Source organism: Macaca nemestrina, chromosome 11, assembly GCF_043159975.1.
Source record: "Macaca nemestrina isolate mMacNem1 chromosome 11, mMacNem.hap1, whole genome shotgun sequence".
NCBI lineage: Eukaryota > Metazoa > Chordata > Mammalia > Primates > Cercopithecidae > Macaca > Macaca nemestrina.
The window spans coordinates 38,736,524-38,750,799 of NC_092135.1; the positions used below are offsets into that span (position 1 = coordinate 38,736,524).

General features: G+C 34.2%; 1 protein-coding gene across 4 annotated transcripts in view; it reads right to left on the reverse strand.

The window, feature by feature from the left end:
- LOC105492606 (LDL receptor related protein 1B) overlaps nt 1–14,276 on the reverse strand; it is a 1,932,714-nt gene that overhangs the window by 681,771 nt on the left and 1,236,667 nt on the right. For all 4 annotated transcript variants that reach the window (XR_011609732.1, XM_011759820.3, XM_011759819.3 and 1 more), the window contains exon 22: nt 3,376–3,576. Coding sequence is in view for 3 of the 4 variants with exons in the window: in XM_011759820.3 (XP_011758122.2) it covers nt 3,376–3,576 (201 nt within the window). In the remaining variant the exon portion in view is untranslated. The remainder of the gene's footprint in view (nt 1–3,375; nt 3,577–14,276) is intronic.

Here is a 14,276-nt window from a genome sequence, read left to right on the forward strand (position 1 = left end):
TTACAATGCTTTTAGCTTATTTCAAATGTCACTGTTTTCTCAGTACCAAAGTGTCTCTTTCTATTACTATCTGTGGAATGAAGTCACAGATTTTAGGTTAAATGAAATTCACATTGAAATCTGAAATTGAATATATAAATTTAACGCCAATATTTGCATAATTAGAACCTGTTAATTCTTACTTAGCCCTAAACCTGTCATGAATCCTGCAACTTTTTCTAAATTTTTTTATTACCTGACAAAGACTTCTTGACCAAACACTAGTCAGGATCCTCTAAGTCCTCTTCTTGGCTAGACCTCAGCCTTGGCCAATAAAAACTGCAGACTCTCAGCAGAAACAATTTCATCCTGCTGCCCTCACCTCCACCGCACCCCCCACCCCCATGCCCCTGGGCCAAAATACATACTGAGAGACTTGAACAATCACTAGCATTTGTCCAACAGTTTAAATGTATGTCCCTCGAATGACCCCAGCCCCCACATTAAATTGCCTGCCTGAGAAAGTTCATGATAATAGGCAAATATGTCCTGAACCTCCTCTTAGAGCAGTTACTTTAGAAAGCTTGCAATTATAAATCCTTTGTGTGCCTTTTTGAGATGTAAATCTTCTACTACCCAGAACTGCCTTCTAAGGAGCCGAGAGCTTTCTTTTTGAAGTGCAAACACCTAAGAAGGTAACACTGAGTCTCATTCTCCCTCCCAGCCCAGTGGGTGTCTTACTCTCACTTGCCGCCACTGCCTCTTGTCACAAAGATGAGAGAAGTCTGTTTTCCCCTCCAGTTAAGCACTAATTATCAAACCCAGGTGGCATAATCTTGTGGAGCAGCCCCCTTAACCTGCTTAGTGGCTTTTCCTTAGCACACCCCAACCTTCAAAAAGTTTCCAGTCTTTAGTTTCATTAAGTTGAGCTCAGTTCACAGTGGACTCTCTATCACAAGAGTTACTAATGAATAAAATCTTTACTTACTGTTTTACTAGTTAGCATCTGGCTTTATCTTTGACATATTATTACAACAAGGATCAATATAACTCCATTTTAGAGTAATTAAAGTCTATTTTCGTTTGTTTCTTAAGTGCAAATCCTTTTTCTTTTGAAAGTATTTAAAAATTTCCCTAAAAAAAAAATCTGTTAACTAGAATTAGAAGATTTACATTCTTGGGTTCTCCTTTTCCTTATATACATTGCATATAACCATGGAAAAGGCAGTTTAATCTTTTGGCCAGTATTTGCTTTCTGTTTTCATTGTTCTAACTCTTCATGACTTCACCTCTGAAAGAGTGGGGTGTGTAGTTCAATATGACACAATGCTGCAATCATGATAAAATTGTCTTTTTACCTCTTCTGGTACTTCCACACCAGATTCCTCCTTATAATCTATTTCAGTCTCTATAATATTTTGAAATGTTTGGGCAAAGCTCTTGAAGTAATGACCATATGGCTAGATAAGAAGTGGTTTTCAATTCTGAAGTAGACAAAGAAATGAATTAAGAGGAAATTCCCTCATTACTCTTTTACTTTCCTAATTTGGAAAGTGAAGAATAGGAAAATAAGGTTGAGTTTTCTTATCATTGTCTTCATTTCTCTCAATGGGTGTACTTTCTGTCTTTTGCCTTTTATTTCTTTAACTTGAAGGATGGGGAAAAGGTAGAAAAGTACTAATATTTTTCAATAACAGTAGGGCATCAGGCATTATTACCATGATTATCTGATAGATAACCATTGCCTCTATTTTAATTATAAGAAAATCAAGATTTTAAGAAATTAAGTCACCTACTCAAATGACTTAATTGGAGAAAAGAATTTAAGCTTGTTGAAGTCTAGTTTTTCCATAATTACATTATATTTTCTTTTAAGAGTATTGATAATTTCTTTTAGAATTGTATTTACAACCTTCATGAGCAAACCTCTCACCAACCACTATGAAGAATGAGCTGGGCAAGAAAGAAATGAATACAGAAAAACGAAGTTTGTCATCTTTTATTTATAAATTTTGTTGCTCAATTTTAGTTTTTGTTTTTTGTTTTTTGTTTTTTTTTTTTTTTTTTTTTTGGCTGAATTGTTTTGTATAATTTTAGCCTAATCGAATGAAGACTGGTGCATTCACTGTTTCAAGGTTATTTTATAAAATCATGACTTAAAAAAAGACATTTTCCCACATATGTTAAAAAATCATCCTTTTTTATATCATTCAGTATGCTATTAATGCTAATTTGAGGTCAAAATATAACTTTAGGCTTCAATGTAGTTGTCTTTCCTACTTTCAATCAGTCAGCTTCATTATTTCCTAAAGTCATTTCCTCACAGCCTCAAGTCATCTCATTATTGTTCTTATCATTCTGTAAACTGTTCTTCATTATCTATTGATGTCACCTTCAGTATTATCTAGAAAACACTTTAAAAAAATCTCTTTACTAAATCTCTGATCTCCCAAAAGAGAAGGAAATGTAATTTTCTTTTGTATGTGCTGGTTGGTAAGAAAGATTGCTAGTCGACATGATTTCAAAGCTCATTGAAATTATTTTAACTAGATAAGGCATATTAAAGAAAGCTGTTGTATGAAGACTAAAAACTTGCAGGAAAATTATATTAAATTTGGTAATATCCAATTGGTTTTATTACCCAGTCTCTTCCCCTTCCTAAAAATCAGTTTCTATTGTAATGATTAGAAGGCTTATCAAAATATGTAGGGTGGTGGTAAGCTCTATCCCACAGATGAGGAATAACAAGTTTTCCTTGTTCTGAGTGACTCATTTAACAAATAATCAGTTCAACTAGGGGAACATCATTGGCCATCCAGAGATCTAAATGATGAATACAGCTCTTCAGTTAAGTGACTTCAATATAGGCTAGCTTTTCCTGTCTTATTTTCAGAAATTTCTCATCACATTTAAGACTTTTACTGCAGCTTTAGAGTGTCTGAAAAATGTAGATAAGGTTCAGTGCCAAAAGCTACATTTAAAGGGAAAGAAAGGAATGAATGCTACTATATTAAGTAATAGCAAGTGAACTAAAAGGTAGTTTTCTTTTTTTTTTTTTTTTTTTTTTGAGACGGAGTCTCGCTGTGTCTCCCAGGCTGGAGTGCAGTGGCCGGATCTCAGCTCACTGCAAGCTCCGCCTCCCGGGTTCACGCCATTCTCCCGCCTCAGCCTCCCAAGTAGCTGAGACTACAGGCGCCCGCCACCACGCCCGGCTAGTTTTTTGTATTTTTAGTAGAGACGGGGTTTCACCATGTTAGCCAGGATAGTCTCGATCTCCTGACCTCGTGATCCACCCGCCTCGGCCTCCCAAAGTGCTGGGATTACAGGCTTGAGCCACCGCGCCCGGCCTAAAAGGTAGTTTTCATGGAGAAGCCAGTGCAATTAAACATGCAGTACCACAGAGATCGCCTTCATCAGAGCCATCAGGACAATCCTTTTTCCCATTGCAGAGTTTCTCTGGCTGCAGGCAGACTGAGGTGTCATTAGCACAAGGATATTTGGGTGGTCCACACAAGAAACTGTCACAGTCATCTTCATCTGACTGATCTTCACAATCAATGTCTCCATCACACACCCATGCTTTGTTGATGCATCTCCCTTAAGAAAACAGAAATAGCATCTGTTTGATTTTTGTGATTAGGTCATTGTGATAATGAGCAGCCATTATTGTCTTCAGTCACCAGCAGAATTACTTGTCTTCTGCAAAAGAAAACAAAATCTATTTGCTTATTATTTGACAGTTTATTTTCATGACGGCATCTGAATATTTCTTCTCCTGGTCTTAAAGTGCTCTCAGTGTTTGAGCTTTGATATTTTCTTTAGTTTCAAGTCATTGCTCTGCTCTATTTAAATATATATATATATATATATATATATATATATATATATATATAGACAGAATTTATAGCATTTTTTGTTTTTAGAAGAAAAAAAGAAAATAATTATTGTTTAACCAGCATGATTCAAGAGTAACAGTGTGAAACACAAAGAGATCAGTGTTCATTGTTACCATTTTGTTTTGTTTTGTTTTGTTTTGTGATGGAGTTTTGCTCTTGCTGTCCAGGCTAGAGTGCAATGGTGCGATCTCCATTCACTGCAACCTCTGCCTCCCGGGTTCCAGCAATTCTCCTGCCTCGGCCTCCCAAGTAGCTGGGATTACAGGCATGTGCCACCATGCCTGGCTAATTTTGTATTTTTAGTAGAGATGGGGTTTTACCATGTCGGTCAGGCTGATCTCAAACTCCTTACCTCAGGTGATCCACCACTTCGACCTCCCAAAATACCGGGATTACAGGCATGAGCCACCGTGCCTGGCATTGTTGTCTATGTAAATGTTTCACTGCAAATTATTCCTCCTTTTGAAGTTGGCTTTTACTGACTTCTTATTAATTATCTTTTCTAGATTATGGAATGTTCAGGTGCAATAAAATTTTTTTTAAATGTACCTAAAGATAATACTAGTTATTGACTGACTATATACTGGCATCTTATAAAAATAAGTGGGGCAAATACAAGCGAAATGGAAAATATTACATTGTATATATCCAAAAGCCATTTATGTATTTAAATGTCTTCTTAAGTCTTACAGGCAAACAAATTTTAAAATAATTAAAATATATATGCAAAAATGTTTTATTTATAAAAATATATTAATAATTTTTTTAATTTTTATTTATTTATTTATTTATTTATTTATTTATTTTTATTTTTTTTTTTTTGAGACGGAGTCTCGCTGTGTCTCCCAGGCTGGAGTGCAGTGGCCGGATCTCAGCTCACTGCAAGCTCCGCCTCCCGGGTTTACGCCATTCTCCTGCCTCAGCCTCCCGAGTAGCTGGGACTACAGACGCCCGCCACCTCGCCCGGCTAGTTTTTTGTATTTTTTTAGTAGAGACGGGGTTTCACCATGTTAGCCAGGCTGGTCTCGATCTCCTGACCTCGTGATCCGTCCGTCTCGGCCTCCCAAAGTGCTGGGATTACAGGCTTGAGCCACCGAGCCCGGCCAATAATTATTTACATTACTATGTCAAATAAAAAAAATATAATCAGTTCCATAACTAAAATACATTTGAAGATATTCAACATTGATAAAAATACTCTTAAAATAAGAATTGGCAGATACTTCACTAGATTTGATATAAATGGAGAAACATTATAAACTTTTGTATTAACATCATAAATAAAACCAATGTTGTTCTGTAAATACTACCTAGCACAATTAGGTAATAGAAAGAAATGAGGTATAATATTAGAAATGAGTTATAACATTAGAAAACAGTGTCATTACATGTTAGTATAACCATATAATTATAAAATCAATTAAAATTAAATAAACTGAGAATTCAAAAAATAGGTAGCTAGTTTCAAAAATAACAGAAAAATATATTTCATATATAGAGAGAGCATATACTAGAAGATAAGGTCAACTAAAATTTTATCATAAAAATGTATTTTGAGTTAAAATGTACAAGAACTATATAACATTTAGACAAATCCAAAATTCTACAAAGAATCTGATAAAAAGGCTTGAATAAAGATATTATTTGGTCTTGGATTAGTAAAGATAATAATTTTCTCTTAATTTAAACAATCCTTTCAAAATAGTAACCATATTAATGAAACCCTCCAAGCTTATTTTAAATTAAAAAATAAAACTAGAAAAATCGTTCAGAATCTTACCAAAAAAAAAGAGGAATGTTAAGGAGTAGAAATTGTATATATTCCAACTATTTAGAAGTCGTTTAAGGTAATAGTAGTTAAAATACTTTTTGCAAATGAATATCAATAAAGATACTAATAATTAAAGAGCACAGAGACATTAGAAATAGGTCTATCTATGCATATGGCTTTTATATATGAAAAAGTTGGCAATTTAAATAGCAGAGAACAAAATTAATGATGCAGTATCACCTCATTAGCCAATCTGGAGGATAAACAATAAAGCTGAATCTCTACTTGGCTTCTTATGCTATAATATATTCTAGATATATCAAAGAGGTAATCATTTAAAAATAAGAATAAAAATACAAACGTTAGCTGAATTTTATAAACATATTTTATTCCATATTGCAACAATAAACTCCATAGACAAAGTCAGTGGACAGTCAATAAGCCAGAAAAATATTTCATCCTATTTTAAAAAATATTTCATTATATGACAAAAAGCATATTTTTTAAACACACAAGGGTTCTTTTAAATCAATAAGATAACAATCAAGCCAACTGCAAGATTCATAAAGAAATAGTAACGGTTCACAAACATAAGATATTCAATATCCCTTTCAATTAAAAAAGGTAAACTAAAATAACCAGTTGACATCCTTCCTACTCTATTAGATCAATATCAAAAAGTTGGATAATGCAAAACTGATCTGACAAGGATGTAAAAAGCAGCACAAATGTTGAAAATTGTGATAATCTCTCTCCAGGGCAATGTCAAGAAATCCAGCAAATGAAACATCTGTCAACTCATCACCACAGTAATTCTAATTTTAGAAAATGTTTTCATAAATATATTTGCACAAATGCACAAAGATGCTAGGATATCTACTGCTGTTTTGTATATATTAGGGAAAGGAAAGTAACAATTTAAATAATTACTGCAAGCCTGGTGACATCAATTACAATGCATCCATACATAAAAGGTATATGCTTGAATGAAGAAGAATGTGTCAATCTACATAAGTGAATGAAAACTAATTTTCAAGGTTAATTAATTTTAAAAGGCATAGAACTCAGTGTATATAGGCTTTCTGATGTGTTGAAAGGGAGTTAGCTATTTATCAATATCTATGACTATATTTCCATACATTTATCACTTTAAGTACATGAATAGACTTTGTATTTGAATTCTTTCTGGAGGGATACACAAGAAATAGTTTAAATTGGTTGCCTCTGGAAAGAATTAGTTACTGGAAACCCATTGTAGGAGGGAGATGAACTTTTCATGGAATACTCTTACGCTGCTTTATTTTTCTTATACCATATACTTGCGTAACTTTTCCAAAATATATTGGCTCCTTTAAAAAAAAAAGATTAGGTATACACATATGCAATTAAGCCTGATTCAACAGCCTTCTCATAAAAATTATATGTTGAAGTTACTCTGTGCCTTACCCTTTCCTAAGGGCTTTCAGAAATATAAGAAAGCATAAAGCCTGATCCCTGTAACCAAGGGGCTTATAACCTAGTTAGAAAGAAAAGATCAATGCATAATATATCAGTCGAAAATATGACATTCTATATACTTAAGCATTAAATTGTATGAAGTCATTTGCAAGAGTTCGAGTTCAAGAATATACAAATTCTAATTTTTAGTTTGGTTTATCAAAATGCAACTTCCTTTGGTTTTTGTTGTTGTTGTTGTTTTTCCCCCCGACACATCACCAATCCATGATGGCATTCCCAACCACTGACTCCAAAATGACCTTAGAATTGTTTCAACAGATACATCTATAAATCACTATCAATCTTTTAGAGTAAGAATAGCAGTAAAGCTATTTGCCATCCCTGATATAAATACTGCTTGGAAAAGGTAAACAAAAATAATATTCAGATGACTGTAAAACTTTAAAAGAAATAATGTCACCAGAGATATGAATAAATATGAATACATAGTTTAAATGAATTGTACAAGCTTAAACAGCCCCCCTCTTCCTATTGATTTTTCAGGGGCTGTTTGAAGCTTAATTGCTTCTCCCTGTTTATGTTTGGTTTTAGTTCTTACCAAAAAGTAGACAAGAAGGCGAACCAGGTATGATAAGTTTAATGAATTTCTAACTCATGAACATGAATTAGGTAAAACCCAAAAGCCAATGGCCTCAGTGAAAATACTTTAAACATATTGATTTTTGCCTGATTCGTATCAAGATAAATCCTTGCCTAATCAAGTACCTAATCAAGTCGTTGGAAACAAAATCTTGATGACCAAAGATCACAGATTTCTTTGCTTAAGCTCCCTTCCTTATATATAAGAAATAACTAGTTATTAATAGTAAAACATATTATAGAAATACGTATCCAATAGATAGAATATCCAAAAATCTTTAAAGTTTTTTAAACGTGCATGAGTAATTGAAGTAATCAAGTAAATCATTGTGTTTACTAATTCATTTTTAGAAGATGCTGAAAACCATATTAGATAATTAGTATGAAGTTGAGCTCTACAAAATATTTTCTCATTTATTTATAACGATGTTTTCAACTTGATAACTACATGTCAAAGACTCTATTTTGGTAACTGTGGTTTTGTCCTTTGAGAAAAGAAAATAAGTATGGATAAGTAACAACAACAACAATTAAAAAAAAAAATCCCCCAAACCCAGAAATTTGGTTAAACATAACTACAAAGTCAACAGGTATAGAAAAACTTAAGTTTTTATGATTGTAGAAAACAAGCTGGTTTTCCAAAATAAATTGATACAATCTCTTCTAGAGTTTCTCTTTTTTGTGTTAAACTCTTGACCATGTTCTGAAATAGATCTATCTTTTTGTAAACTAACTTGTTTTTAGTTTAATAAAAAGACAGCACATGCTACAATAGGATAATTTCTGTTCTGGGATATGACTGGCAGTTTATATTAAGATACTAATATTAACATGAAGTGAATCTTTGAGAAAGTCTAAATGGATTTACTTGAAATTATATTATTATAATGCCTCATTGAACACTCGTCTATAAACTAATCTTTTAAAAAATGTTTATACTACTAACTTTTAGTGTTACCTACATATTTATTTCTCTAACAGTGTTTGGTTTCAATTCAATTTGGCAAATATTTTTTGAGTATTATATGCTTGATTTGCTACTGAAGAGTGTAGAAAGATGGGGAAGACAAATTCCTGATCTTGTGGAGCAATAACTGTAGTAATGACAAATGTTCTAATATTGAACATATAAAATAGGAGGAGATGAAAGCCATATAACCATCAGAGAATGCTGTGCATTTTCAAGGAGGTGGAACATATGTATGATTGGAAGGATGAGAAACAAGTTTTACCAAGCTATTCTTCTGAACAATGTTTGGAAGGATGGTAGAAAATTTTATATAAAGAAAAAAGCATTTAATATAGACAGTTGCCTAATGCGTACAGTCTTAACATTCGAACATATACCCCACGCAAAATCAAAAGCAAGTAAACAGAACAGGTGAAAGAAATAAAAATGTAATAGCAAAGTGATTATTCCTGCTACTCAATAGGAATGTGTTAGGGCATAGATATTAGAAAAGAATCAGTTCTTTCTTATGCTGATCTTTGTTCCACCTCTAAGTGAATTCATTATAAAATTCTAGTTTTTACATTTGCTTTTTATTTTATGCTAAACATTACCTTGTTTATAATATAGTTATAGGTACAAATTATCCTCAGAGCTATATACACAAAACCATGTATAATAAGTTTAATGGGTGATTTTCAGGGGGTAATTTTGAACATATGCAGTTTTATATGCTGAATATTCAACCTTATTTGTTTAATCGAATTCACACAAAAGATGAAAGTCTTACCTAAAGGTATAAAAGCAGGAAAGAGTGGGACCTGTTCAGAAAGCAATGATGAAGCAGTTTGGGGCCCTTAATTCAAGAAGTGTTTCTTAATCTGATTATAGTTAAGAAAATTGAGACACTTTTTGAATTAGCAATGGAGACTGTCTATAAGATTCAGCAAACTTGAATGATTGAAAGATTTTTTTTAAAGTGTGTGCTTAGGTCACATATTGAGAGGTAAGAGAAATCCAAAACTGCAGGTAGTGTGGATTGAAGCTAATGACTATCAGGGAAAAACACAATCAGCCACACAAAGATCTGAGAGAGAGATAATGAAAGCTTAACCTTAGATTATGAGATGTGAGTAGAGAATGGAACAGGTGATGTTGGAGATACTGCAGAAGTAACCTCAGTAGGAGTAGGACTTGGAAAATGATTTCAAGTTAGAAGTGTCAAAGTGTCAAAGGGTTCTTTCTGCTTTAAATCTGAGTGTACAGGGGATTAAATATTCTAACGGAAATGAGAAATTCTTACTCATCTCTGACTTTGAAGAGAAAGTAGAATGTTCAGCATTGCATTGGGAAAAAAATTGATTGGAAGCAGGGAGTAAATATCAGTGGCAGAAATTTTGGAGTCCTAGAGGTGACAGTTAAAACTGGGGACAGAAGAGATTGCTATGAAGATCTTGCAGAAAGATGAGAAGAAGCAAAACAGATTAATTAAGAGAAAAATATCTGCAATGCTGGACACATATTATGTGCTCAACAAGTATATTTTTAAATTAAATATAAGGGATAGGCAGAGAAAACAGGCAAGGGAAAGTGAAATACAAAGAGGAGTCTAAATGTCATGTGGCTAAAGATAACAATCCAATATAAGAATTCATAAGAAAATATTAAAAGGGAGGACATACAGCAGGGTAAAGTGTGGCAAAGAAAGAAGCCGAGGTGCAGTACTAGTAGTGAAAAGTGTCGTTCATTAAGCTTGTACTGTGCTCTAGACACTCTTTGTACATTCTACCAGTTATTATTATCTTATCTATTTTACTGAACAGAAAACAGTAATGTAGAGAGGTTTAGTAACTTATTTGCACTCATGCAGATACTGAATGGCAGAGTAGGACTCAAAACACAGAAGAGCATAAACTGAGAAATTATTCCTGGTGACCATCGAAACAGCCATTTCTATCAAGGGAAGCGACTGGATGTTAGATTGCAAACGGTGAAGGTATTAGTGATACGTAAGGCATCTAGGTACTTACATCAGGTGATTTAATGAAGTGAAGAAGAAAGGGAAAAGGTAATAAAATCAAAGAAATGCTTTTCAGGTTATTGGACTAAATATAGTTACATCGAGAAAGAAAAATTAGTCTGGAGAAAGAAATGGAAGACCAAGCAAGAAAAGTGACCAAGGTCCCACAAGGATTAGGAGGTCACAGGATAAATATCTAAAGAAGGGGCTGGGGTGGTGGCTCACACCTGTAATCCCAGCACTTTGGGAAGCCGAGGTGGGTGAATCACTTGAGGTAAGGAGTTTGAGACCAGCCTGGCCAACATGGTGAAACCCCATCTCTACTTTAAAAAAAAAACAAAACAAAAATGTAGTCAGGTGTGGTGATGCATGCCTATAATCCCAGCTACTCAGGAGGCCGAGGCAGGTATTGCTTGAACCTGGGGGGGTGGAGGCTGCAGTGAGCTGAGGTCATGCTACTGCACCCCAACCTGGGCAACAGAGCAAGACTCTGTCTCTAAATAAACAAATACATACATACATACATACATACATACATACATACATACATACATAAATCTAAAAAAGAGCCCTCCTGGACAAAAAGGAGCATTGTTTATTCTTCTTTATAGTCAGGACTGAAGGGAAACAAGAAGAGTAGGCATACAGCAAAAGGTTTAAAACTTTCAGCTCATGAGGTCAGGAGATAGAGACCATCCTGGCTAACATGGTGAAACCAGTCTCTACCAAAAATACAAAAAATTAGCTGGGCAAGGTGGTGGGCGCCTGTAGTCCCAGCTACTCAGGAGGCTGAGGCAGGAGAGTGGCACGAACCCAGGAGGCAGAGCTTGCAGTGAGCTGAGATCTCACCACTGCACTCCAGCCTGGGCAACAGAGTGAGACTCTGTCTCAAAAAAAACAAAACAACAACAACAAAAAAACTGTCACTGGGAGGAATCAAGGAAAAATACAGGAGGCTCATAAAAAGAAAAATGCAAAATATTTTATTAGTTTTCTGGCACATAAACAACGAACAGCTTGCCATATTATTTTCATCAGAAATAATCAGAAGTATTCCATAGGGCTGGTTCCAGAAAGAAAAAAAAGAGCTGTGTTTAGAAATGTTTCATATAGAACCCATCGTATAATTCTAACGAAATCACTATACCATTATGGGATATTTTCGGTTCTAATAATCCAGATTGGTTTTCCACAATGATTAAATTCATCATTTTATTCTGTATTCACTGATACAACAATAGGGGAAAGAAAACAAAACAATCCAAAAATAGACAAGAATAATGTTTTGCCATTCACAGAAGCCCACAGAGAATTTTCATTACACAGCAGATCAGAACAGAGTATGATGCTACTGTCAAAGTTAAATCCACATGTGTGCCAGTCAGTTCTGTTACATTCTTCTGCTAAAGATCACTTGTCCTTAACTAATAACACTACTCTGGAACATGATTTCAAAATGTATGTTGCTTATTCCAGTGGAATCTAGAGTGGAAGGTAGATGAGTCAGCACCAAACTATCACAACTTTTGAAAAGGTAGTCAATCAAAAAAGGACACACTAAAAGTTATGATATCTTCTCAGTCATTCTTCCTAGCCACTTTTCCCCCATACTTAGAGACAAACAATGACAATAGTTTTCTTGTGAATTCTTCCAGAAATGTTTTTGTTATACAGAGAATACACTTTTACTTTCTTTTCACTTAAACAATATTACATGCTATGCCCACTCTTGCACTCCTTCACTTTCACTCAACATGTAATCACAGAGAAGTGTTCATGTCAGTGCATTATAATGACTTCCAAATCTGTAAGGCATTCTACTATACAGAAATATCATATTAGCACCTAGTGCCCTATTTTGTCCTATTTAGGTTATTTGCAACATTTATCTATTAAAAGCAATTTCATGGCAAATGAACATTTGAAAAGATACTCAAAATAATATATCATTAAGAAAATGCAAATTAAAACAATAATGAGATACAACTGTACACCTATCAGAGGGATGAAAATCTGGAACAGTGGCAACACTAAAGGTGTACAAGGATATAGAGCAACAGAAACTTTCATTCATCACAAGTGAATGAAGGCAAAATGGTACAGCCACTTTGAAAGACAATGAAGCTATTGCTTACAAATACTGAACATACTCTGACCCTACTATCCTGCAAATGGACTCCTTGGTCTTTACCCAAATGAATTAACAATTTATGTCCACTCAAAAACCTGCATGTACATATTTATAACTGTTTTATTCATAATTGCCAGAATTTGGAAACAAAGATGTCCTTCAGTGGGTGAACAGATTAAAAAATTGTGGTACAATGAAATATTATTCAAAGCTTAAATAAATCTACTACCAAGCTATGAAAAGACATGGAGAAAACTCAAATGCATATTACAAGGTGAAAGAAGACAATATGGCAAGTCTACATACTATGTGATTTCAATGACATGACACTCTAGAAAAGGCAAAACCACGGAGACAGTAAAAAGATAAGCAGCTTCCAGAAGGTAAGGGGGAGGGAAGAATAAACAGAGTACAAAAGGTTTTTAGAGCAGTGAAATTATTCTGCTTGATACTATAATGATGGATACATGTCATCATATATTTGTCAAGATCCATAGAATATTCAACATCTAAAGTAAACCCTCATGTAAACCATAGACTTTGGATGAGAAAGATGTGTCACTGTAGGTTCATTTATTATAACAAATGTACCATTCTGGTGCAGTATACTGACAGTAAAGAGAGCTATGCATGTGAAGGTGGTGGGAGTACATAGGAAGTCTTGGTACTTTCTGCTCAATTTTGCTGTGAACCTAAAATTGGTCTAAAAAAAGTCTATTTTTTAAAAAGTCATAAACATTTTGATATATAATACTACCCATTTTATTCAGTTAATACCTAGGAATCCAACCTATAAGGGATGTAAAGGACCTCTTCAAGGAGAACTACAAACCACTGCTCAGTGAAATAAAAGAGGACACAAACAAATGGAAGAACATACCATGCTCATGGATAGGAAGAATCAATATTGTGAAAATGGCCATACTGCCCCAGGTAATTTATAGATTCAATGCCATCCCCATTAAGCTACCAATGACTTTCTTCACAGAATTGGAAAAAAAAAAAAAAAAAAAAACTGCTTTAAAGTTCATATGGAACCAAAAAAGACCCCTCATTGCCAAGACAATCCTAAGCCAAAAGAACAAAGCTGGAGGCATCACGCTACCTGACTTCAAACTATACTACAAGGCTACAGTGACCAAAACAGCATGGTACTGGTACCAAAACAGAGATATAGACCAACGGAACAGAACAGAGCCCTGAGAAATAATACCACACATCTACAGCCATCTGATCTTTGACAAACCTGACAAAGACAAGAAATGGGGAAAGGATTCCTTATTTAATAAATGGTGCTGGGAAAATTGGCTGGTCACAAGTAGAAAGCTGAAACTGGATTATTTCCTTACTCCTTATATGAAAGTTCATTCAAGACGGATTAGAGACTTAAATGTTAGACCTAAAACCATAACAACCCTAGAAGAAAACCTAGG